We start from the raw sequence: 25,826 nt of genomic DNA, 5'->3' as shown, positions 1-25,826 counted from the left end.
AGCCCTCCTAAAAATCTAGCATAGCAAAAGTTGCACATCTTTAAAGCTTCGTGTAAGATAGGATCAACAGAGCAGGTAAACCACAACAGAAGTGTGCTACTGCTTATGCATAATCTCCATATCTTTGCACAAGATCAGAATCTCATCAGCAAAATAGTCCAAATGACCTATACTAAATGAAACAGGTTTTGAATTAATTTCCAATGTGCTTCAGAATATAGGAGATACCAGTCACTAAATCATCTAAACACCATACTAAGTTATGCTTGGACAACTAAAATACACATATGGAGATAAATTACACACAATATCCCAACCTTCTCCCGCAGCTCAGCAATAATCGAAGGGAAATTCTGACCTAACTGCACAAAATCCTCGGTTAAGACAGCCTTCTTGAAATTTTTCTCAGCTGCAAAGAAGTCAATGCACTTGCTTTTTAACTCCCTGCAGCTGTACATCTCAGCACAAGCTAAGGTAGCAGCAACAGTGTCAGCTGAAACCTTGTTCCACAATCTGTGGGCACATATGAGCTTCAGTCGGTCCAATGCATAACAGTCAGCTGCAGCAAGCAGATGCTGCATCATCTCATGGGGAGAGTCCCCAAGTTCATCATCTCCAGGCAACGTGTCAGTGTACATGAACTGAAGCATGATTCTGAATGTTGTAGGAGCAATGCCATGCATGTAGGGTGATGGATGGCATTTTAACCTCAACCATGGATCCGAGGAGCCCGACTTTAAAGACTGGTGAACGTGCAGCAAGCACCGTTCGATGTGCATAGAATATCTCGCCATCGAAGTTGAACGATACATCCGTCCCATCTTTGCTATCCAGTAGCCTCCCAAGCTGTTTTCCGAGGTCTGAAGGCGGCACGGGAACAGAGCCCTCACTTACCACCATGATGGCGCATACAAACACTACAAGAAATGTGATGCGTCCCTCTGTTACATGATATTTCTTTATGTCAATTTGTGAAATGAACTGGTGCGCCACCCCTGTTCGTCTTCCTCTTCATCGAATACACAAGCTAGTGCCCTTGGGACTGAGGTGGAATTCAATTGGTCATTTCCTTTCAACCAGGCAACGAAGATGGCATCAACACATGAGGATTTGTTCAGAAGCTCAAGGAAGAAAAAGACATATTCACCCTTGTTTCTCCCCCTGACCCCAGAAGGGTAGCAATTCATCCTCCACATGTACCCACCAATGGAGATGGTGTCGGAGTGGACCGCATCACCAATTGCAAGGCGATTGCTGTTCTGATGATAGTCTACGTTAACCCAACATGGAGGCCCGCTCCTCTATCCCCATCGTATGGGCGTATGGCTCTTCTTGCTAACTGAATAATCTGCAAGTAGTTCAGCAATAGGTTATATATAGCAGATTTGACACTTCCTAAAACTTGTAGACGCTAACAAATGATTCCAAGTACATATTTGGATCACTGAATAATTAGAAAGAAATAAAAGCAATCATCAATGGCAAATTATTTTGGATAGTGATAGGGAGCTTAAGGGTTCACTTCAGAACGAAGTGGACAACGGCCAGGCACGGTAATTGGCAACACAATCAAGCAAGCAAGCAATCCCGAGGCATCGCAAGATTAGCATGTCCTAAAACTTGCTGGTACACTTATGGATTTGGCGCAGTTGCCAATGATTCCTAACACATACTAATAAGCTAAATAAACCCGTTATATGCAGCAAGAACTGAAGACGAACAGAGCACAAGATCGATTCTCACTGCCAGCTGTCTGCCGAAGGTTGTAAACAAAGCAGATGAGGTGCCGCCGGCCGTTCCTCCTACTACACGCACTCCAACCTCTTCCTCTCGCTCTGCAGGTGCAGAAACCCCTACCCTCTCGCTAGGGTTTGTGTCACGCGGTTGCGGCGACGAGAACGATCCGAGAAGGACGGACGGTGGCTGGCGCAGGATTCCGTGGAATCTCTTTAAGCCCAGCCCAAGGTTGCCTCGTTCCTTTTCCATCTACCGTGCGCAGGTATGGCAGAGCTTGCGCTTGATTTTGGGCCTACTGGTAATGGGCCTTCGCCTATAGACCCGGGCTCTGTTCATGTTCTTGAAGATTCTTCCCTAAAAAAAGAAAGAAAAAAAATCTCTTTTTCCTTCCCTAATTTTTATGAAAGTCTGTTTTTTCTTTCTCAATTTCAAAACCGGATAAACCATCTTCTTTAATTTTTTAAACCGTGTATTTTATCTTCATGGAGCGATTTCGAAGGTGGTTTCATTATAGTGAAGGGTGGTTTTGCTACTGTGAGAGTGATTTTGTCTTTTTTTTAAATTATTTTGGCTAAATCTTTAAAAAATTATAGTAAATCATAAAAAATTATAAAATAAAAAATCTAATTTTTTGGACTCCATATAAATAGATCTACACAATGAATATATAACATACAATAAACATATAAGCTTAGGTGCAAATTTAACGTTGTCGTCGCCGCCGCGCCACCGTCCCTGTGGCCGTGCTCATGGCTGTTAAGGAGGAGGTGGTGGCCTCGTGATGCCTAATGTCATGCTTGGCAGTGGTGCCATCGTCGGGCACTTGGAAGAACCGTTTCGATGACGACGAAGACTTAGAGTTGCAATGCCAGCAACCAATGCATGCTGCAGGGTGACGGCGACTAGCATGACGTCTCCAAGAAGTACACCATCACCTCGCCCCGAGATATGCACTAAGCAGATGCAAAATTCCAGATCGCCATGTAGGAGGAGGCCACCAAGAAGGAGGCAGCGACCATGGGGAATTGCAAGGCCAAGGGCCGATGCACAGGAGGGAGATGGTGGACTCTAGCTCGGGGTTCATCATAGGGGGAGCGGACTCGTCGTCATGTGTTCCTCGCTCCCTAAAGATTTGTTGGTAAGCGTTTGTTGTCGTTTGTTGTTCAACTACTACAGTTCATGCACTCACCTGGTTGTGATTTGATTCATTGTTTATAGTCCACTGTAATTCGATTCCATTACCACTTGTGTTTACATTGTCCAATCAATCAACATTAGGTACAGTTTTAAGAGTGAGTATAACAAGAGGTTCTTAATAAAATACTCAACATTAGGTACGGGTGAATGGCCCGATCGCAAAAAAAATATAATAAGAGGTTGTAAGCAGATTGAATGTTGAGGTTGAAAAGAAAGGAAAAGAGAAAAAAGAGAAGCGGACTGTAAGCTTATAGGTGGCTTAGACACAAGAGGAGATTAAGCACAAGGGAGCTGTTAAAAAGGAAGAATATGGAACTTCAAGATTATAATTGTATCCTTTGCAACAATAGAACAGAGGAATCATTGTTGCACTTAATGCTTCTTTGCCCATTTGCTCAAGCATACTGGGCATCGCTAAACTGTCATGTCATTCTACAAGAAGATCTCTACAGGAATATAGAAAGTTTCAAATTACAGCTGATGTCACAATTTCCATGGAGCTCATTATACTAATGGGTTGGTCCATTTGGAATGCAAGAAATGGTCTAATCTTCAATCAAGTGCAACCATCAGTAGAACTGTAGAAGACACAAAGCGGGTTGATCCTTTCTTCGTGCAAAAAGATGTTATTTTCCATCCAAAGAGCAATGGTAAACAATCTTGTTTAATCTTTTTAATTTCTCTTATTTCCTTTCCCGTCTCCTGAACCTCCTTGTCTTGCTTTGCTTGTCTTGTACTGTTTTGTACTTTTTTATTTTTAATAAATTTTTGCACCGTAGGGGTGTAAACCCCTCCAGTTTCTCTAAAAAATGGCGTCACTTTTGGCTTGCTCAACTAGGTGAGATGGTCAAGCCATTCTGCGGACAATCCGGATAGCTCTTCTCTCTAAGCAAGTCCATAATACTAGTAGTTATGTGAAAAGAATACGGTACATATGGTGTGGAGCATTGTCACATCACAAATCAAGAGGCCATTAGTTTCTGTAACCAAACAGATTAAACAGTAGAGTAGAAGGTCAAATGAAAATTTGCAAATGGTCCAGAATTCTGACGCCAAAGTTCAAGTACTTCTAAGTTCAACGTGCTTAGATTTGGAGATTTGCCATTATAATTTGTCATTGGTATCTTTCTGACATGTGGGACATACACAAGTCAATTTAGTAAAATTATAATGGCAGTCTTCAAATTTTCCATAAAAGTATCGGACAAAGATAGCACACATGGACTTAAAACTACATGGATTTTGGACTTCGGAGTAGCATAGCAAAAGTAACATCTCAAAAGCATGAAGCATAACAACACCAAGACAGCAGAGAAACAATACAAGGCTATTAAGTTTGCATAATCTCAGCTCCATAGCTTGACACATCAATTGTGATACCACATACCAGTCACAAAAATATATATCTGAACACCATAACCAGTCAAGTTTGGATGCCAGTATGCCCCACCAGGTTATAGTCCCATCCTCTCTCGAAGCTCATCAATAATGGAAGGAAAATGCTGCACCAATTGAATAAAACCTTTAGTTAAGAAAGCCTTCTTGAAATTTTCCCCAGCTGTAAAAAAGTCAATGCACTTGCTCTTTAACTCCAGGCAGCTGTACATTTCAGCACAAGCTAAGGTAGTACCAACAGTGTCGACAGACAAACCATCCAACAATCTCTGTGCACAAATGAGCTTCAGTCGGTCCAATGCATACCGGTCAGCCGCAGCTAGTAGATGTCGCATCATCTCTAAGGGAGAGTCCCCGAGCTCATCATCTCTAGGCAAGGCATCTGTGTACATAAACCGAAGCATGACTCTGAATGTGGCTGGAGCAATGTCACAGAGGGTGATGTTTGGCATAGTAGACTCAGCCATGGAACCGAGGAGCTCAGATTTGAAGACGGGTGAACGGGCAGCAAGCACTGCTCGGTGTGCATGGAATGTCTCATTGTCAATTGTGAATGAAATATCAGTCCCATCCATGCTATCTAGCAGCATACCAAAATGTTTTCCAATGTCTGAGGCTGGCATAGGGATGCTGACATCACGGCTAACCATGATGGAGCATACCCAAGTGATATGTCCCTCTGTCAGGAAATTTTCCTCTAGATTATTAAATGAAATATACATACTAGTGATAAAGACCCATTCAGCAGCATTCCTGCTATGAGGCAGAGGAACACAAACCCTTGATGATGCAATCCTAGAACATGGCTTACCGTTCTTGTTCAATAAAAGGATGTCGCAGATGGCCTTACCACTTGTGGATGTGCTCAGCAGCTCCAGATAGAGTGTGAGGTATTCACCACTGTCAGACCCAATATCCCCTCTTGGGTAGCAGACTATCCGCCACATGTGCCCGCAAATGGAGAACGGATCACAGTAGACTGCCTTGTCAATGGCAAAACGCTTGGTTTGCTCATAGTTTAGTCTGAATTCACGGGAAGCCGAATCAATAGTCCGCTGCTCCAGCATTGTCATGCGGGGTCAATTGCCTGCTGCATAGTTAGGAAGTAAATTGTGTATCAACAAAGCAGAACTTCTGGAAGTGTCACAGGGTTGTGGTGTGCGTTTAAACTTTGTTAGTACTTCTGTTGCTTTCTATAAAAGCAGAGTATTACCAGAAGTTGCAATCAAATTGAACAACAAATCATCAGAAGGTTAACAGTTATCTAGTACTCTTCTTGCTAATGCACATTGGCGAGACTAATTTTAATAACCTGGGAAATTTCCCAGAGAAGAGAAATCCTTAAGCAGAGGGGCCAAAATAGGGGGGCACAGGGCACTCACTGTGCCGCCGGAGGTGAGAACTGATGATCCCTGCTTGTTGGTGGCGGCGACCGGAGATGAGGCGTTGCACGCGGCACGCTCCGACCTCGACAACTCACCCCACCTGGGACCGACACCTCCTGGTGATCCTGGACTGCCACGGGCTGAGGGACTCTGGCCGAGTCGTGGTACGACGTACTACGCCTGGCGTCCTCCAATAGCCATCGCGTCTCTGGTCTCTCGCCTCCCTCTAGGGTTTGCCTTGCGACAGGGGCGGCTGTGTCTGGCCGGGTAGGGGGGAAGACCGTAAGGGCCACTTGGGCAGCCTAGTTTTCCGGCGGAATCCCGGCCTTTTTCGTTAGAGCCTCTTTCAAGCTAAATTTGTGTATTTTTGGCAGCCCACTAAGCCAAGAATTACAGCCCGCTTCCCTGTGATTTCTACAAGGAAGAAATCCACGACTCATTCGGCCAGGAGGTTTCTTTGTACGCTCACAAACCACACACGGCTTCTTTCTTCTTCCTCCACTTGTGAGCTCGCATGGCTTCTTCCTCCACTCGCGACGCCACCCAGTCACGAGCCCACCGCCACCATAGCATCAGGCCACCCTCGCCGCCGCATCCGTCCCCCGCCGCAACATCCCTCCACCTCGTTGTTGCTCGGTCTCTCTTGCTCATGCGACGTCGACGCGGAGGTCACGCTCAGGCGCTCCTCCAACGCCGTTGTCTCACTCCTCGTCCGTTGTTGCCATCTCCATCTCCACCGGCATTATCATCCATCTCGAAGATCAAGGCACTTCATCTCCTTTGTTGTAGTAGTTTCTAGATCTGCTAGGGTTTGACTCATAACTCCATTGCTTTTCGTGGATCTTGGAGCTGCAGATCCGCGAGCTAGGACACCGCTACCGCCGCCCATGTGAAGCATCGAGACTGGGCCATAGATTGACCAACTGGGCTGTGTGTTTCCAACTCTCAAGTCCAACAACAAAGCATGTTCTTCTCAGTCTCATCTCAAAACAAAAACAAAAAATGACCAACAAACCATGTACTCATTGTTTTTTTCCATATCCAATTAGATTTGTACTAAATTAAAATTTTGCAAAACTGATCATCAGTTTTAAAATATATAGTTTCACAACATGTGAACTATATATAATGAAAATGTTTCTAGTAGTGAATTTTAAAATATAAATTTATGTTATTAACATATATGATTTTATAAATTTTCTCTTCAACGATTATGACAAATGATATATTGACTTAGGGAAAAGCTAATGCGACATGTTTTAAAAATAGAGAGGGAGTATATGAGAAACATCTCTTTTGAGAAAAAAAATGCATATGTGAGGGTAACAAAATTTTCTCCGCAATGGATTTTTTTCTCACAGAAAAAATATAGGAAAGAAAATAGGGAAGCTACAAAAGAGGAAGAAAAAAAGACGATCTACAATAGAGGACTTAACTGTTATATTCTGTTTCAAATTATAAGTCATTCTGACTTCTTGTAAAAGTTATGTATTTATATCTAGATACATCGCAAATCTATAGAAAACCAAAATGTTTTATGTTGAAACCGAGGAAGTATTTATGTGATTCTTTATATGAACATTGACAAAGCACATGGCAAATAATTTTGGATTAGAGTTTGGTTTTTTAAAAGGCCCTACGTGGATAGAAAAAAAGTAACACCTTGCCTTGTTTTTTTGACGCCAACTGTGAGAAGCTGGTGTGGGCGAAAGCTTGTTCGACTCTGCTCTCCACCACGTTGGAGAGTAGGTACGCGAGAAGGCGGTTCTGGTCCGTCGGATGCTGCAGGGGAGGGCATGGGCGTATGGGCAGCACGGCCCTAAGCAGGGATGAAAATAATACCGATATTTTCCGATAGTATTCGAGACCGAATTTATTTAGAGAGGTTTACATTTGTCCTCCGAGTTCGAATATTCAATATCTGATACCATATCTGTATCCGAATACTTAAATTATATGGCAACTGCTCCGGTACTCCCTTTTTTTATAATTTGCACGAATCTTAAAGCACATAATTTAAGGAATTAATTGTTTTATTATTTTGCTTCTGGGTCCCGCCTGGGCTCAGCCCGTCCAAGCCAAAGCCCTGGTCCAGCCCGTCCAAGCCCATCCCATGGCCTCCGAGACGGCGTCCGACGGCGTCGGCAGAAAAAAAAACTTCTACTCGTATACCGGGGGAGGCGCCGGCACTCACCCGCCGCGGCACCAGCGGCAGACGGCGGCTGGCCGCGACTAGCCGCGACACCGGCGGATGGAGGAGGACCGCCGCGCCGGACGCGTCACCGGCCGAGGGAGGCGCCGTCCCTGACCCTGCCGCCCCCCGTCAGCAGGAGCCGGCCCTCGCCTCCGTTCAGGCGGCGGCCAGCCGCGACTAGCTGCGACACCAGCGAATGGAGGAGGACCGCCACGTCCGACGCGACACCGGCCGAGAGAGGCGCTGTCACATCTCGCACACAAGCATATGAATATCATCGCTCATTCCAGAAAATATCATCACTCACATCAGGTAGCTCTCTCTTTCTCTCTCTGCTTGCTGGTTTGCTGCAGAGAACCATCTCCTGTTATTCTGATCCTTATGCTTGCTGCATCAATTCTTTTTTTTGGGAGGAAATTGCTGCATCGATTCTTCCAATTTGTAGTCTCTGTTGATGCTGTTCAGATACGCATTCAACCGCTTTGTTGGGTGTCTTTGTTGCATACCTGAAGGCGAGGCACTCTGGTGATGTCTGGTTGAATGGCTGCATGCCAACCTCTGCAAGGGAAGGAGCTGCAGCCATACGATGCTTGTGATCCTTCGGTGTTCGGCAGGCAAGCTCCGTTCCACCAGCCATGCGGCTTGCGCCGCTGGAGATGTCGTCGTCGGGGTCGGAGAGGAGCGCAACGGAGGCGAGGGCCGGCTCCTGCCGACGGGGGCGCGGCAAGGTCAGGAACGGCGCCTCCCCCGGCCGGTGTCGCGTTGGGGCGCGACAGTCCTCCTCTAGCCGCCGTGTCGCGGCTACGCCGCCTGCCGCTGGTGCCGCGGCGGGGTGAGCGCCTCCCCCGACCGGTGGCATGCGTCTGATTCGGCCGGTCTAGGAGTAGAGATTTTTTTTTTCTGCCGACGCCGTCGGTCGGCGTCTCGGAGGCCACGGGATGGGCTTGGACGGGCTGGACCGGGGCTTTGGCTTGGACGGGCTGAGCCCAGACGGGACCCAGATGCAAAATAATAAAATAATTAATTCCTAAAATTATGTGCTTCGAGATTCGTGCAAAATTTTGAAAAAGGGAGTACCGGAGCAGTTGCCAAATTATATATTTATGATGTCGATATTTAATCGTATTTTATTCGACATAGTTGATATTATCTGTATTCGAATCCGAATCCGACCAGAAATATGAAAACAAATATGATATCAGTGATATATGTCCGTATCTAATCCGTTTTCATCCCTAGCCCTAAGGTTGGACTTGGACTGCTCTTGAGCTTTCTATATATTCCTTTTTTTAGAATCACATGGTACAATATAGACGTTTAAAATACGCATACACATTCACTCCTATGTACATACTTATGCAAACCTTACTCTTATGAGCACCTCCAAAAGACTGAGACTGTTGACAGCAACACCGTTTACCACTAAAAACATAACACCGTTAAGTTCTAAAATAAATCTAGAAAAATACGAGCACCCGAATTCAAGTGGGGTAAGTTCCACCACACAGAGAACCCAACCAGTTGATCTATAATCAGTTCGCATATATTCTATTCACTTGTATCAGTGTTATGCATACCTTTTGTTCTTCGTCAACGGCTACACCAGTGGCGGAGCCAGAATTTTAAACTTGGGTATTCCTACTTTCACAAAGTTAATCTATATGTTGAAAATATAGTCAATTATACTGCAAGTTAGCAACTTTAAACTAATATTTGTTTTCTAGAATATAGACTTCTAATTGAAATGCTAGTTTTTTTACATGTTTTGAGCTCAAATGTGTAAAATACTATATATTATAGCAATATACATTTATATATATAAGTGTATACACATATTTACATAAAAGTATATCAAAATAGTTGGGTATTCCCGGGAATACTACGGAATACCCTAGATCCGCCACTGGGCTACACTCAATCAGGTAGCATTCCAGCAAACGCAATAAAAGAGAAACGGTCTACCACTCGTATGTCTTAGGTTCGCGTTCTCACCAAAAATACATCATTGTTCAACGACTATCGTGACCGCTTCTGAAAGGAGGGCATAAGCGTCTTCAAGAAGCCGCTACGTTCTCGTCTGTTCTTGGAAGAAACCTGTTGTAATCAGAGATATATACAATAAATAAATACTGTGTACTATAACAGCGAATATATATATATATATATACACACACAAGATCATTGTGTATTGTACCCACCGTCGTCAGCTTGCCGACCAGCAACGCAGCCGGCCGTCCTGTTTGATTAATAATATTCACGTTCTTTTCGCTGCCATCACGATTGCTCCTCCTTGGTCGCCTGTGGAAAGGGAAGACGAGCACCAACAACCTCTTCCAGCTCCAGTCGTCACCGCCGAAGCAACGCTGCCGGATGTTCTGCTGGCTCATCGCGCGCTCCAGCCGATTCACAGCTGCCTGCGGCGGCCGCTGCCGCTCGTCGCGACGAACACCAACAGCCGCCTGAAATTAACGAGGCTAATTAAGCTTCCAATTATATACTGAAGTATTGAACATGAGTATATCTACGAGACTACGATCGGCAGGCAATTTCACATTGTACAAATATTGTTGGAACCGGCCGATCGAACGTACCGTGCTTGTGTCCCAATCTCGACGAGGAGGAGGAGGAGCAGGCGGCGGAGTGGGGCTTGCAGTAGCCGTGGTGGCTGCCGTCTGCCGTGCCGATGATGCCCTCAGCTGCCGCGAGTACTCCAGCAGGTCCGCCCGCCGGTTACTCTGAGATTTGCCGTCTTTCCGTCGTCGCCGCTGCATGTCAGGACCATCGCCATGGGAGTGATGGTGATCTTGACGCTGCTTATTCTTGTGGTGGTGGTGGTGGTGGTGATGCCCAAGGCCGTGGGATGAGGTCGCCGTGGAGGCGGAGCCACCGTGATCCCTTGGTTCCGCTTCCGCCACGTAGAACGTCACCAGCACAGGCTTCCCACCCAGCTGCTGCCTCCTCTTGTTCTTGCTCATCTTCATCCTCAAGAACCCAGATTGCCAGATATGGTAGAAGTCTAGCTAGCTCGTCGATGTCTAGCTAGCTAGACGCAGCGAAATTTGTACGCTCTGCACTGAATAGTGTTTCACGGTGCTTCGGAGAATTCGAAGACATCCAGCTCCGGCCTCCATCAACTGTGAATCCGGGTACCGATCGATTGGTGCCCTGCGAAGCTGCTCTTCCTGTAACTGCCAAAAGGCACCAGAGCTTTCGGTTCAACCAAAACCATGTTAGACAATAAAATAATGGCATGCTGTTTTGTAGTCTCCACCATGCATTTGCATACTGACTAAATTGTTGCATCTCCCCTGTTACTTGCTGTTTGGATAACGACAGCTTCAATGCATGCTTCATTGGTCTTGGATATAGTTTTCTAGAATAGCTGTGGCATTGGGTTGGTCCAAAGGTCCGCCCGCATTTATGGCAACGTACCATATGCAACCCAGCTTCGTGTACAACTTATACAACCACCAATTAAGGCTACATGATCTAGATCCAACGTTTGAGGTTTTTTCACTTAAACCCCTCCACCTGTGGGTTTAAATCTAACCCGTGTGTATTTAGATGGGAGGGTTAAAGTGAAAAAAACCTCAGACATTGGATCTAGATCTTATGCCATTAATTGGTGGTTGCATAGGTTGCACACGAAGTTGGGTTGCACAGGATACATTCCCCGCATTCATATGCCAACTTTGTGTGAAGTCTTTCTTATTAGGAAATTAAAAAAGACAGTCAAGCCTCTGAACTATTTGGTCTCTAAGAGCAAGTATAATAATGGGCTTATAGCCAAGTTAATACTAATGTGGAGGAAAGAAGAGAGGAGAGAGATGATAGCTTGGCTCTTATGTAAGCATCAAACTGGGCACGGATGCATAGGTAGTGATGGGCCCAAATAGCAAGTGTTGTGAGAAAGAATAGGAAAAAGAAGAGATTTTAGAGATAAGTATGAGACAACTTATTGATCTTGCTCTAAGATCGACTGACACAACCCAAGTTTTCAGCTCAAACGGTTGATCTGAACATATATATATATATATATAAACAAATGCTCTAGCAGACTATTTAAAAGTTGGATAAAATCCTGCCCGAACCCATCTCACGGGCTGATTTTTTGGGATGGGCTTGGACTGGGCCTGCCTGGGCTGTCCGTGCATTATAGTGAGGAAACAAATAAAAGAAAAGTTTAGGGTCATGCTCAGGTCTAGGAAACTTTTTTTTAGTGGAGCACTGTCTTTATTCATTCAACGAAATACACTTACAAATGCCATGAGGAGGCTCTACAAACAAAACATGTCTACCTATTGGTAAATTTACAAAGCTTCTAGCTATAGAAGATGTGCATCCTGTCTTACGAAGGCAAAATCAATCCTTGAAAAGTTCTCCATTCTAGACTTTATTTCCAAGACGATGGCGCCATACCTGCCCATCCCCTCGCCCTGGATACTTCGAACCGCGTTAGCACAATCACTAGCCAACCTTGCTGCCCGCAAACCAAGGTCACTGGCCACCTCCACATTAGTGTTTCCTTCCAATAAGTTACAAAAACTGTGACCAGACTCTGTCTAAAAGTTATGAACCAGGCCAAACCCGATGGGCCCAGGTTGAGCAGAGCTGCTTAGATCTGACCGGCCCTAACTCTCCTCTACGGTCATGCTGGGCTCACCACCTCAGGCCCGTTGAGACCCATGACATATGGGTTTCTTATGTTCCCAAAATCTAATTCTTCCTCATTATGGTCAAGTGTTTTGTCAACGACAGCAGGGACGATGCCAGCGGTGGGACTAGAGGGCTTCAGACCCCTACCGCTGCTGGGTCAGCGGAGCCCCTAGTGCTTTCCTTCTAATTTTAGACACAAATTTATAAGGTAGGGTGACTGAGACCTTTATTTTTTAGATATCTCTTATGAATTTCATCATTGATCAATGTTTTTAATATAAGACTACTTCAAACTAATATATTTTTTCTATTGCGAGGGGTTATAATAGAGCTAAATCGATGTAGCATTTTTGTTCATCCCTCCTAAATTTTTTCCTGGCTTCGTCCCTGAATGACAGGATTTCAAAGAATCTGCAGTTGACAGTGGTGGCAACACACGTGTCACTGAATATGAGAGACAGAGGGAGAGAGACACTTTACAACTCAGATCTTACAAAATATACTGGACAATTGTAGCTGATAGCTGATCAGGAGACCACCAGTGATCAATAAACATCTAACATTGTTCTTTTGTTGTCCAAAGAATGTCCAGAAAGAAAATAACCCAACATAATGTTCAATATCAGGGTCTAATCCGTTATCATATCACTAGTTTTATGATTAATCAATAACATAACAATTTTAATTTGTGGTTTCTCAGGTGATGTAAAAACAGCGGCCAACAAAAACATGTCATCTCATCGGTTTGACAGAGACATTCAGAGCCTTCAAACAGCCTGCCATGCAGTCGAAGCCCAGTTGGAAATTTGCCAGCAACAACGGTGCATTAATAGTGCAATACGACATACTGTTAGACTATTGTAATTATAGATTGTTAGGTAATAGCATAGCGCGAGTGTTACACCTACACGCGCGCTATGCTATTATCTAAAAATCTATAATTACAATAGTCTAACACATACAAGTACACCCTACAAGCTTTGAGTAGATCAGAAAGAAATTATGGAGCTAGGGTACCAAAATAATAATAAAAAAAACCTAAAGACCCCATAGCTTCAAGCATAATCCAGTTTCAGGACAGACAGACCGACAGAGCAGGGGGCAAGAGAACAGAGAAACACAAGCTTAACTAAGCTATAAGAATTTGCCACTATCCATCCATGGCCTGAGTTCTGTGACCATATCCTCAACAACCTCGTCTCAGTTTACCAGTATATGCAGCAACTTAGTTCAAATACAAGGAATCAACTTTAAAATACCAAACACTTGAAAACTAATCAAACAACAATCACCACAATATATAAGCAGAGCATGATGGTAAAGCTATGATTGATCACGACCAAATATGCGGACAGGCAATAACGGAGTTAATATCTCAAAAGCGTAAACTCGGCTTCATGACTGGACAGGACCAACAAAACACAGAAACATCCATACAAACATGCAATTAAGCTACTGATGCATATAACCATAAATTTGCACCTGACCTGGGTAACCTCCACCGCATCACCATCACATGTATCATTAGCACAGTGCATACTTAAACAAATAATGCGATAGAGCAAGTTCTAAGCTGTAGATCACCTCTAGCACGCTTGAAAATATATATAAGGTAGCAGTCACCAAAATATCAGAACACCAATAGATGGAGATGAATTGCAGTGATGTCACGCCACAGGCCTCTCTCGCAGCTCGGCAATAATGGATGGGAACTGCTGCACCAACTGCACGAAACCATCAGTTAACACAGCCTGCCTGAAATTTTTCTCCAATGCAAAGAAGTCAATGCACTTGATCTTTAACTCTGAGCAGTTGTACATTTCAGCACAAGCTAAGGTAGCACCAACTGTTTCAACAGACACAATGTCCCACAATTTCTGTGCACAGAAAAGCTTCAGCCGATCCAAAGCATACCGGTCAGCCGCAGCCAGTAGATGACGAATCATTTCAGAGGGGCACCCACCAAGTTCAGCATCTCCAGGGAAGGTGTCAGTGTACATAAATCGAAGCATGAGTTTGAATGTAGCAGGAGCAATGTCATGTAAGGTGATGGATGACATCTATCGTAGCCTCGGCCATGGAACCAAGGAGCTCTGCTCTAAAGACCGGCGAGCGAGCAGCAAGCAATGCTCGGTGTGCGTGGAAGGTCTCATTGCCGACGATGAAGGACACATCCGCCCCATCTGCAATATCCAGCAGGTTGCCTAGATGTTCTACAATGTTCGAAGGCGGTACAGGAATAGAGCTGTCATCATTTACGACCATAATGCCGCATAGGATCCTGATGTATCCATCTTTTACATGATATTCTGTTAGATCAGCCTGTGCGAGATACCGAGAATTAACCCAGCCTTGCTTTCGGAACAGATGAACCCCTGTCATTCTGTGAAAAGTTGAAGTTGGTTTCCCATCCTTGTCCATCAAGAATACGTCGAAGATGGCACTGACGCTGCTCAGTCTGGGTTGGCTCTCTAGCTGAACGAACACATAGAGATTCCGGTGGCTGTCAGAGCTCGTCATTCCACGTGGATAGCATTTTATCTTCCACATGTGGCCGCCAGCAGAGAAAGGGTCTGAATAGACAGCCTTGAAAACATCGCGCTTGTTTTGCTCGTAATCTAATCTGAATTCGTGGAAACGGAAATCAATAGGCCGTCCCTGCATCACAGCCGATTGGTCTTGATTGTCCACTGCCAAATTTAACGATCAAGCATCACAATGTTAGATGTCCGCAGTTTCTAATATAACAGAAATTCAGGCTTTAAAAACTAAAACCGCTGGTGGTGACTCACTATCTAGCCGCTGGAGGTGACGGTGGAAAGGTGTTTGTCTGCTGGTTCAGTCCACCAAGTTCGGCACCTCGCCACCCCGCAGCAGCAAACCTTCGCCGGAGTTCGCGTCTCTCGCCGCCAACTAGATTCCTCTTTTTGAAACTTTTTCTATAGGTTTAGGAAAATATATATATATGGGGAACTAAACTTAATACAGACACAACTGAGTGATAGGTGGAGTGGCAAAGGAGGCTACGCGCGAGGGCGAAGTCTCAGATTTGAATCCCACTAGACGCGTAGCGCGTGATTTTACGCGAAAAAATACGCGACTTGCGAAATCTTTTTTTCTACTTTAAAAGCCGATTTCATATTTTTCTAGAAAAACATTTCCACTAACGGTTGGCTAAGAGAAGCGCCTATGAAAATACATTTCTACAAGCGGTTGACATAACTGAACCTCCTGCAGTTACTGCCTGTGGAAAAATTTTCCACAGGCAACCAGCGCAGACTGTTCGCCAAACCGCCTATAGAAAAAGGGTTGCGAACCGCCTATACAGTACCTCTGTACCTCTGTGTACTAGTGGACCAAATGACCTTGATGATAACACAATTGCCATGTAACCACATCATGCTTAATACTATTCAGTATGAATTACAAGTGTCACTCGATCATGTTCGTGTTAGTTGATCCTATTTGTACAAACATTGTGTCCAGTATGCTACCGTCTAGATTATCCTGCCACACTATGTTTCATAAGTCATTGTACTCAAACTTAATTAAATTCATAAAATTTAATCAAATGTATTAAACGCAAGTGCTTGCAACCACACATGTTAACACATGTACTTTGAAAATTTAACCAAGGAACTATCATCATCTGATTATAGATTATAATATAATGGAAAACTTTTACTAGAAAATAAATACTAAAATGAAAGACGTTGGCTCTCACGTGAAGTCAAACCCAAGATCTTGGGAGTGCTAGTAGAGCCATATAACGAACCTAGGCCTTGTTTAGTTCCGAAAACTTTTTGTTTTCGGGACTGTAGCATTTTCATTTTTATTTGACAAATATTGTTCAATCATGAAATAATTAGGTTTAAAAGATTCATCTCGCGATTTACTGTGCAATTAGTTTTTTAAAACATTTTCATATATGTTTGTACGTACTCCATGTACGACACGTAAGATTCGATGTAACGGAGAATCTTGAAAAGTTTTTGGTTTTTGGGTGAACTAAACAAGGCCTTAGCTAGTCACTCATTCACATTAGGAAAAACAAGGAACAAATTAAACTAATAAATGGCGCATCATCAGAATATAACTACAAGATATATGAACGTATATTGTATATGGATATATAGGATTAACAATAGCGAGATATGAACATCTGTTCTGAAGAAAGAAAAATGATTTAATACGCAATAACAACGGGAGAAACTAAACTTTTCAAATATATAATTATGAAAACGGTGAGTCAGAGGCCATCAGAATGTAAGTAAGAACAAAATTCAGTCATCGAATGCATACATGCGTAATGAGCATTATTCAGTAACAGTCCTCAATTCGCCATAAAACTTAAAAGCCTGCGATTCCATGTTCCAAAACCCTGAATTGGACATGTCAACCCAATCACCCAGGTATATATATGCACGTATGACTATACCCCCAGCTTCTTCCTCAGCTCAGCAACAATCGCCGGAATCGTCTGCACCAACTGAAGAAACCCATCGCTTAACAGCGTCTTCTTGACATTCTCCTCATCCGCAACGAAGGTAATGCAGTTCCTTTTCAGCTCAGGGCAATTGTACATCTCGGCACAGTGTAAAATAACACCAACCGTATCAGTCGACACGTACTCCCACAGCTTCTTGGCACAGAAAAGCTTCAACCGATCCAGCGCGTACCGATCGGCCATGGCGAGGAGGTCTTGAAGCATTGCACTCGGAGCTGGAGCGTCCCCGAGCTCATCGTCCCCAGGCAAGCAATCGGTGTACATGAACCGGAGCATAACCTTGAACGCCGCAGGGTCCATGTCGTGCAAGGTGATAGACGACATCCTGGCGTCTGCCAAGAAGCCGAAGAGCTGCGCTTTGAACACCGGCGAGCGGGCAGCGAGCACCGCCCGGTGAGCCGGGAACGTCTTGCCGTCGACGACGAAGGAGATATCGGAGCCGGTGGCGCAGTCCAGGAGGCTGCCGAGATGGCTCACCAGGTCGGGGGGCGGGACGGGTAGGGTCTCGTACTTGCTGGCGGCGGCGACCGTGACCCCGCACTCCAGGGTGACGACGCCGCGCACCATGTAGAGGAGCTTGAGGTCGCTTCCCGTCGCGAACCGGTGCCACCCCCACTCTTGCATGCCCTTCGGTAATGGGTAAACCTTCAAGAACCTTCTTGTGTGGTTGAATGATGGCTCGCCGTCTCTGTCCAGAACGAAGACCTGGAAGATTGCTTTGACGCTTTTGGATGGCTTGCTCACGAGGTGGAGGTAGATCGATAGGTGATCGCCGTACTTCTGTGGCCTGGAACCAGGCGGGTAGCAGTTGATCCTCCAGACTTGGCCGCCGACGGAGATATCCTCGGAGCTGATGAACTCCCCGGCGGCGAGGTTCTTGGTTTGCGAGAAGTCGAGCTTGAATTCGAGAAAACGAGTGTCAAACATCTTCTCGTGCGTTACTATGCTCCTGATCCAATTCCGATGAACAATATTAAGGCCAATTATTCACAAGCTGACAGTAACAACAATAACAGATCATCGACAATTTTTTATCTTAAGAAAATGGATGAGATATGCTTACCGGCGTATGTAGTGTGTGTGGCTGGCTGCTCAGGCCTCAGGCCTCCGGCGCGCCGGCGCTGCAGCCGGATCGCGTCCCCTACCCCTTTCGCTATGCCTGCGCCGAACTAACGCCGCCGTAGGACGAAGCCTAGATCTAGTTTTCTGTTGGAAAACCCTATCTGCACAAGGTGATTGGATCGGTCACCTGGACCCGATCTATATTGACGGTGTGTTGGAGCTTCTCCAAGAGTACTCCCTCGGTACAAAATTAAAATCGTTTTGGATCAAATTTGGGTCAAATATTAAGAATATAAATCATGAATAATTTTAACATTAGTACGTGAGTTTGAAAATATAAAAATCATATATGAATAGATTTGTCTTAAAAATACTTTTATAAATATATATATACAGTTTTAATAAATATTTTTATAAAAATAAAAAATTAAAGTTAGGTTTTGAAGACCGTGTCGTTGGTCAAAACAACTTTCTTTATAAATATATATAAAAGGAGTACGCAATAATTACATCTCCACCCCTCATAAACTCACCTTACAATCTTTGGGCACTTAAAAAAAACCTGCTTAAAGTTGCATGTACTTAAGTCGCATGTATTGTATTTTCCTCGTGCGGTCTCCTCCTTTGTATGTGAGATTTTGGCGCGACCGGTCTTCTTTGCGCCAAAGCTCTCGCCGTCCAGCGTTGACGATCTTTGTCTGCCGCCACAGACCTGGGATGAGGTAATAATCTATCGATCTACTGCTAGCACTTTGCCGGATTTTGGTTTTTTTCCCTGTCCTAGGGCTTCCTAGTTCCTGCCAGTCACCGCCACCACTGGGATTGGCATGGCCGCCGCCGCCGCTGGCATTGGTGATCATCGCCAGTCGCCTACTGCCTCTCTATGCTCGGGCGTAGCCACACTTTTGCCCGGGCATGGCTGGCTGTAGCCATGGCTTTGGCTAGCTGGACGGGCGGCTAGAAGGTCTTGGCGGGCGCCTAGGAGGTGTTGAGGTGCTGCTGGCAGCTGGCCCGGCCGCTGGGAGTTGCTGCAACGAGCAAAGGTGCCTGCCGCCAACTGGGATATGTCAGGCACTACTGCAGACAGGATCTTTGCCGAGGGCCTCAGGCCTTCGGCAAAGGCTATAAGACCCTCGGCAAAGGCTTTCCGAGGGCTGCCCTCGACAAAGAGCCCTTGGGAAATTTCCCGTCGGCAAAGGGATCTTTACCGAGGGCCGTTTGTCGGGCACTCGGCAAAGATTTTGCCGAGGGCTGACGCCGGCCTTCGGGGAAAAAAGATGTCGTTAGGCCACGGGCTACAACTGACGGCGTCTTTGCTGGCCCAAAGTTGGGCCCTCGGCAAAGAATTTTTTAAATTTTTATTTGGGTAATTTCTTTGCCGAGGGTCCCCATGCTGGCCCTCGGCAAATAATTTTTAAATATTTATTTGGGTAATTTCTTTGCCGAGGGCTACCATGCAGGCCCTCGGCAAAGTCTTTTTTTTTGTTTTTTCTGGAGAATTCTTTGTCGAGGGTCTTGACCATAGCCCTCGTCAAAGACCTGTTTTCTATTTTTTCTGAGAAATTCTTTGTCGAGGGCTATGGCCAAGGCCCTCGGCAAAGACCTGATTATTGTTTGTTTTTTGAATTTCTTTGCCGAGGGCTATGGCCAAGGCCCTCGGCAAAGACCAGAGAAATTTTAATTTTTTTTGTTTATTTTCATCCAGACAAAAGACAGATACATATATATACCATCACACAGAATCCACAACGAGCACATACATCTCACGAACATCACATATATATATCATGAACATCATGTATGTACATCCAGTAGTCCACAAGTTCACCAAATCGAACCAAAGTTCCAAACCGCCGACACGTACGCACCGTAGGGCTGCGAGAACTCACCATCCTCCCCAACCGTCTTGCCTCTGCGTCGAGGGTGGTGTGTCGAAGGCTCCAGGATCCGGTGACGTACGAGGCGGGTTATTGGATCCCGCTGTCGACAGAGGCTGCACAAACAGTTAGATGTTTATGTGAGATTGCAGTAATTATTTCTGCACTACAGTTACAAAGAAGAAGTTAACTTTGACACTTACAGTAGAACTAAACGGCGGCGGCAGCTGAGGCGCTGGAGCTGACATCGTGACGTCCACACCTGTATGCTGCCCCAGAGCGGCCAGGACCCTCATCATCTCAGCCATCCTCTGGTCCTGGGCCTCTCGCGCGAGACGCTCAGCCTCCAGCCGAGCAGTGAGGGCCGTGATCTGCTCCGTCTTCTGGGCGTTGTCGGCCTACAAGATTACACTCCAATGTTTCAGTAATGCAAATGTAATTCAGTGGCGAGAATATTAATTTACTATGAGTGAACCTAGAATTACCTGAAGCGAAGCTAACATGCTCACTGTCGGAGTCGGCCGTGCGCGGATGGGCTGGCTGGAGCTCGTGCTCTGTGCTCTGAGCTGCCTGAGAGTGGGGGTGGTGTTGGGGTCGATGGCGGCGTTTGCGATCCAGGCCCGGCCGTGCTTCCTACCGCCACCGAGCCTCATGACGGCCTCGGCATCTAGTGGCTCGGTGCGGACGTCGTACTCTAGCCCGTGCCGCTCCCGTACCGCCGACGTGTACTCCTGGACCTTATCGTACACGTTGGGGTCGGAGTACGCCTCGCGAGGGGCAGCTGCGTCCCAGGTCCGTTGGCCTGCAGTCTGGTGAGACGCAGCCCAAGCCGTGAACATGGACAGCTCCTCGTCCGGGTGCGCAGCCTCCTACGAGAAAAGCGACAGAGGGTGAGCAATCAAGCATACATTAAACGCGAAACTAAATAGAAGACAAATCACTTACATATAATTTTTTGAAGGCGGGGAGGCTCTTGCTGCCTTGGTGGTGAGTGGCAGCTGGTCTTTGCAGACGCAGTGCCCGCTGAGACTCGTGCCTGTCTAGGTAGTCCTACGTGAACCACCTACCCACGATCGCGGCCTAGGCATCGGCATGCGCCCGGCACCACCAGGGAATCACCTACAAGACAATGAGTGTTTGACAGATATGAAGATATAATTGAATATATTAAATTCAAAAAAGAGACAATCTGAATGTTATTCATCTACCTCCAGGTACTGCTCCTGGGTCATCGTCATCGTCCGCGCCTGAGCCTTCGTGATAGTCATACTACGCGCCGACGCGTAGAAGTCTATCACTGCCTGGACGCGCGCCTCGTGGTGCATGTCGGTGACATACTTCCTACAGGAGGCGTGCGCCACAGACTCTGCCAGGGCCACGTCTTCGTCCTCCACCCTGAAGTACCTATGCACAAAAGATAATACATCCAATTATTATTTAAAAAAATAGATTTTAATGTAATGGATTAATTATTGTTGTGTAAAAGGAACTTACCCAAAACTCGGCCAGTATCCACTCCTGGGGGTTGCGGTACGTGTCGTCCTCCCCTAAAGCGTACCTGTCCCAGGTGGTAGCCGGCTCGCGGGCCACCGACGCCAACTCCACGAGGCCGGGGAAGTACTTCTGGCACAGGGTACCCAGGATGGTCGGGGGAGCGCGCACGGGAGTACCCGACACCAGATCCAAAGACCTGCACCAGTTAGAAAAAAATTATCAGTTTCTCTCTAAACCCTCAAACCTATCAGATGAGGTAGTTGTGATATCATTTAGATTTACTTACTTGGGCGGTACAGGGCGAAGCAGTGCCCGACTCTGAGGTAGTGGGTATGGAGGGAGCTTCGCGGGACCTCGCTGGTAGACACCCGACGCCGCGCCTCCCTCGTCCTCGGGCGCCGCGCCGTGCTCCTCGTCCTGGTCCTCGTCCTCCTGGTACTCCTCCTCCAGCGTCGGAGCCACGGGGTCTGGGGTGGGACTCCGCGGCCTCCTACGCCCCTGGCTGGTACTCGTCGTGGAAGGCCTCCCCCTCCTGCGGCGTCCTGCGCCGGCTGCCCCTGACGACTCTGCCTCGCCAGTGAGGGAAGGGCGTCTCGTGTAGGCCGAGGGTGTGTCACGTCGTGGCCGCCTGCTCGCCATCTTTGATCAAACACCTGCACACACAAAGAATGAAACAAGACTTATTAGTAAGCATATTAGAGACTTTAAAATAAATAAACAAAACAAAAATGTCAATAATTTAAAAAAGACATAGTATTACATGTATAACGAATAGTCCTCGTGATTGGGATTAAAGGTCTTGTCATCACTGTCAATATTATCCAAATAAGCGACACTATCCGAAGGTCCTACGTCATCGTCTTCGTCTTCGTCACCAGCGACAAGTAATCGCTCAAGCATTTGTCTGCAGCCCAACTAAAAACCACAGGTCATGCCTCACTAGAGAAAAGAAGTGCAGCTTCGATTCCTTTGACCCCTTACCATTTCCGTCCTCTATCGCATGTCTCTGGTCGCTTGCTATCATAGTCAGACACGCGAGCTCCCCACGAAGAACGCCGCGCTCATGCCCAACAGTCGCTGCTGCCCCGTACTCCCTTCCTCCCCTCTTCAGCGAGCTCCATTGTGATCCGGCACCCACTCTCCCCACTAGAGACGAGGACGATGACGACTGCTCCAACGAGGTAGGCTAGCTCTTCTCTAGATCTAAGCCCTCTTCCTCCTCTTTCTCTACATCTGAGTGCTCCTTCTCCTCCCGTTTGGATCTGAGTCCTCTTTCTTATCCTCCCTCACCTCCTTCTCTGGATCTGAGGAACATTGCGGTGCCTAGGGTTCCGGTGAGCTATGGCTTCTCTTCCCTCTTCCCTTCCAGTGAGTTCGTCCAGGGATTGTTTCTCGTACATTTGGGCAATCAACATGATTCAAACAAATGGAGTCTTACTAAACAAGAATCACTTATGATACAGTCAATGTATAAACAATTAGTAAACAAAATTGTATGTCAAAAGTTAAAATTACATCTTAAAAGTTCAAATTAAGGTATGTATAGACAATTAGTAAACCAAATCGTATCTTTAAAACTTCAAGTTAAGGTCTTTATTTGGTACTTTCTTAAAGGTGCGATTTTAACCAAAGGCAATCTCCTTAAGCGAAACAATATAGCCATGGTCGGCATGTCGCCATGGAACGCGAGCAATGCCAAGAATCAATTGCAGATATCCATATATTTACACAATACATATTGATTACGAAAACATACTTATAAGATTACAACAATAAAGTTTTATGTATAATGGACCATAGGACAAACATATAGCACACACCAATCATACATTCATTCTACACTAGAACAACTATAGTCTGGCAGCACTACTCTTAGCATAGAGGTAATAAATATTCCAAATACATTTGTTTTAGATAACTGAAAAATCAGGCTTCAGCTACTTTCAAGAAAGAAGCATCGCTCCACGCTTAAAACAAGTACTACTCAGCATATAGGTAATACTGCGTGCAGTGCATACTCGAGGGCACCCTGACTCCCTAGAAGTCCAACCATCTGATAATCTTCATATATTTCTGTCGACACAGCTCAAAATATTTCTGTCCGGTGGAGTGAGTTTGCAAGCAATCATCAAATTGTATAATGTACGCGAAACAGATTCAAACTAATTCAAGAAAAAGTGAAAAACAGACATGAGCATACAGAAACTTGCATTGTGAATTTGTGATACTAGCTAATATGGAAGACGTGCAATAATACAAATAAGATATAATAACGACTTCACTTACCGAATTGCCGATCGATTGGATAATAAAAAGCCTGCATATGCATGATAGTAACATAGTATTGGCAACACTTGCAAACCAAAAATTCAAGCTCTTTTCAGTAGATTTAGATAGCTTTTGCCAAACTCATAATGCCATTAAAGCTAGTACTATAGCCATAGCTAGCATGTATACATACATGCTGCCTCTATGCCAACCCGGTTTTTCCACAACCGTATGCGGCCGCATCTCCTATCCTACGCCTCTTGCTGCTTTGCGATTCGCACTGGTCAACACACCCTCTTTTCCCACTTCGTTTCCAAAACATTCTCAGTCATTCCAGTCCTCCCGTTTCATTCCTGCCCATTCCCTTTGTCCTCAACCTTATCTATCTGAGTCTTCTTCTACCTCCTCCTCTTGGACGACCTCTTCATCTCTCCGTCCGTCTTCTCCCTCTCTCCCCCATCAGATCTGCTCGTCCCTCTACCCCTCTCTCTGAGTTGTCTTCCACCTCCACCCTCTCCCTCTCTCCGTCTTTCTTCGTCTCTCCGTCCCCCTCTCTCTATCCATCCCTCTCCCCCTCTCCCTCTCCGGCTCTCTCTCCTCTCCCTCTCGTCTTCTACCTCCGAGTTCTCCTTCTCTCCCTCAGATCCGACATTGGTGTCTCTCCCTCCCACTCCCTCTCTCTCTAACACTCTCCCTCCCTCTTGTTAGGGTTTTCATCTTTTTTGTTCAATTTTTTGTTCCTTAGTTTTCTGTTTTTTTTCCTCGCTGGTGTGATTTGAGCTGCCTTGTAGTACCGTTTCTTGTTATTAATTACCAACATTTTTTTTATTGCCCTGGATGCTGCTATTTTGATTAATTTTTAGATATATATTCTATTCTTGTTTTATTTCAATATGATTGATGGAGGCAATAGATGCACTGCCTCTGCTGTTGGTTTATTTGAGCACATGCCGATGATGATAGATTACGTGATGATTTTTATAAACCTAGCACATGTCTATGTCTATATTGGTTGTTTAATCTGTGATGATTCTTATCTATTAGTATTGTCCATTTCCTATAATTTCAAGGATGATGATAACTATATTTAATCTACTAGTGGAGATGATTCTTAATTCAGGAATGGGGTATGCATGGATGATTTTATTAATGGTTCATCCACTATTGGAGGTAATTGTTCTCTGCATTAGTTGTAAGTTGCGTTGGGCTATACTGGTTTTGTTCAGAGAAAGTGGATTCAAACTAGGACTCCGTACTTCCAATAGATAGAACTCCTTTTTTATAAAATAACTAGGATTTCTTTTAAGAAAATAGTCTTTTATAGTTAATAGGTTCTTTTATATAAATAGTCTTTTATAAATCGTCTTCCATAACTCATTTATAAATAGTCTTTGATAGTTAAGCCTGTGACCCTAGTTTTATATAAATAGTATTCCATAATTCCTCAATATTAATTATTTTATTCTTTTAATTTAATATATTATAAGAGTTTTTAACCTTGTTTAATTTAGCAAGCACATCCTTTTTCATCTTTTTTGTTCAGTTTTTGGTTCCTTGTCCTCTGTTCTTCTTCCTCGCTGGTGTGATTTGTGTTGCTTGTAGTATTGTATCATGTTTGTAATTACCTACTATTTTCAGTATTGTCCATTTCCTATAATGTCAAGGATGATGATAACTATATTTAATCTGAGTGTTTTCTCTTTTCTAAGATGGCACTTTAGACTAACGTTATGATATAATGATTTAATATGTTAATTGGACTGAGGCTATGGTCATGTGCAATGATGACTTAATCATAAGTTTTAGTAACTATTGTTGAGGTTACACATATGTGTGCAATGATAACTACTTATTGACTTGTAACTATTTTCTAAGCCTAAGTTTTTTCTTCCGTAGCCTTTAATGCCTGTGATGAATCTATGCACATCCTTTTTCAATGAGGAAAGATCTAAGTTGATGACCGATTCTAGTGAGGTACTGGGCAATCTGTCATTTCTTCGTGCTGATCCATTTATTCTTTAGTGCCCTTTAGTTGCTTCTTGCACTTTTGTGCA

The 25,826-nt window shown here is 45.0% G+C and overlaps 2 protein-coding genes and 2 pseudogenes across 3 annotated transcripts; all 4 read right to left on the bottom strand.

The window, feature by feature from the left end:
* LOC110437136 lies at positions 164-1,933 on the bottom strand (annotated as a pseudogene).
* LOC8063983 (BTB/POZ and MATH domain-containing protein 1) lies at positions 4,201-5,966 on the bottom strand. Of its 2 annotated transcripts, none has more exons than XM_021465810.1 (2): positions 5,712-5,966; positions 4,201-5,419 (listed from the first exon to the last, which is right to left on the bottom strand). In XM_021465810.1, the coding sequence occupies exon 2, from the start codon at positions 5,400-5,402 to the stop codon at positions 4,389-4,391; it is 1,014 nt and encodes a 337-aa protein (XP_021321485.1). In that variant the 5' UTR covers positions 5,403-5,419; positions 5,712-5,966; the 3' UTR covers positions 4,201-4,388. The 2 variants fall into 2 exon arrangements, with proteins under 2 accessions (XP_021321485.1, XP_021321486.1); XM_021465811.1 differs by having other exon boundaries at positions 4,201-5,416.
* On the bottom strand, positions 9,800-11,162 carry LOC110436739. Its single transcript, XM_021464187.1, has 3 exons — positions 10,500-11,162; positions 10,107-10,367; positions 9,800-10,002 (listed from the first exon to the last, which is right to left on the bottom strand). The coding sequence occupies exons 1-3, from the start codon at positions 10,887-10,889 to the stop codon at positions 9,925-9,927; spliced, it is 729 nt and encodes a 242-aa protein (XP_021319862.1). The 5' UTR covers positions 10,890-11,162; the 3' UTR covers positions 9,800-9,924.
* On the bottom strand, positions 14,184-15,228 carry LOC8063982 (annotated as a pseudogene).

This window comes from Sorghum bicolor, chromosome 7 (genome assembly GCF_000003195.3).
Source record: "Sorghum bicolor cultivar BTx623 chromosome 7, Sorghum_bicolor_NCBIv3, whole genome shotgun sequence".
Taxonomy (NCBI): Eukaryota; Viridiplantae; Streptophyta; class Magnoliopsida; order Poales; family Poaceae; genus Sorghum; species Sorghum bicolor.
This window is presented reverse-complemented; position numbering and strand designations above follow the sequence as displayed.

Excerpts from the sequence above, each read along its gene's own strand:
- LOC110436739 (XM_021464187.1), bottom strand. The coding sequence starts at position 10,889 with ATGAAGATGAGCAAGAACAAGAGGAGGCAGCAGCTGGGTGGGAAGCCT. Across the intron at positions 10,368-10,499 it reads GAGATTGGGACACAAGCACG|GCGGCTGTTGGTGTTCGTCG; the intron begins GTACGTTCGATC and ends CGTTAATTTCAG. Across the intron at positions 10,003-10,106 it reads TGGTCGGCAAGCTGACGACG|GTTTCTTCCAAGAACAGACG; the intron begins GTGGGTACAATA and ends TGATTACAACAG.
- LOC8063983 (XM_021465810.1), bottom strand. The coding sequence starts at position 5,402 with ATGACAATGCTGGAGCAGCGGACTATTGATTCGGCTTCCCGTGAATTC.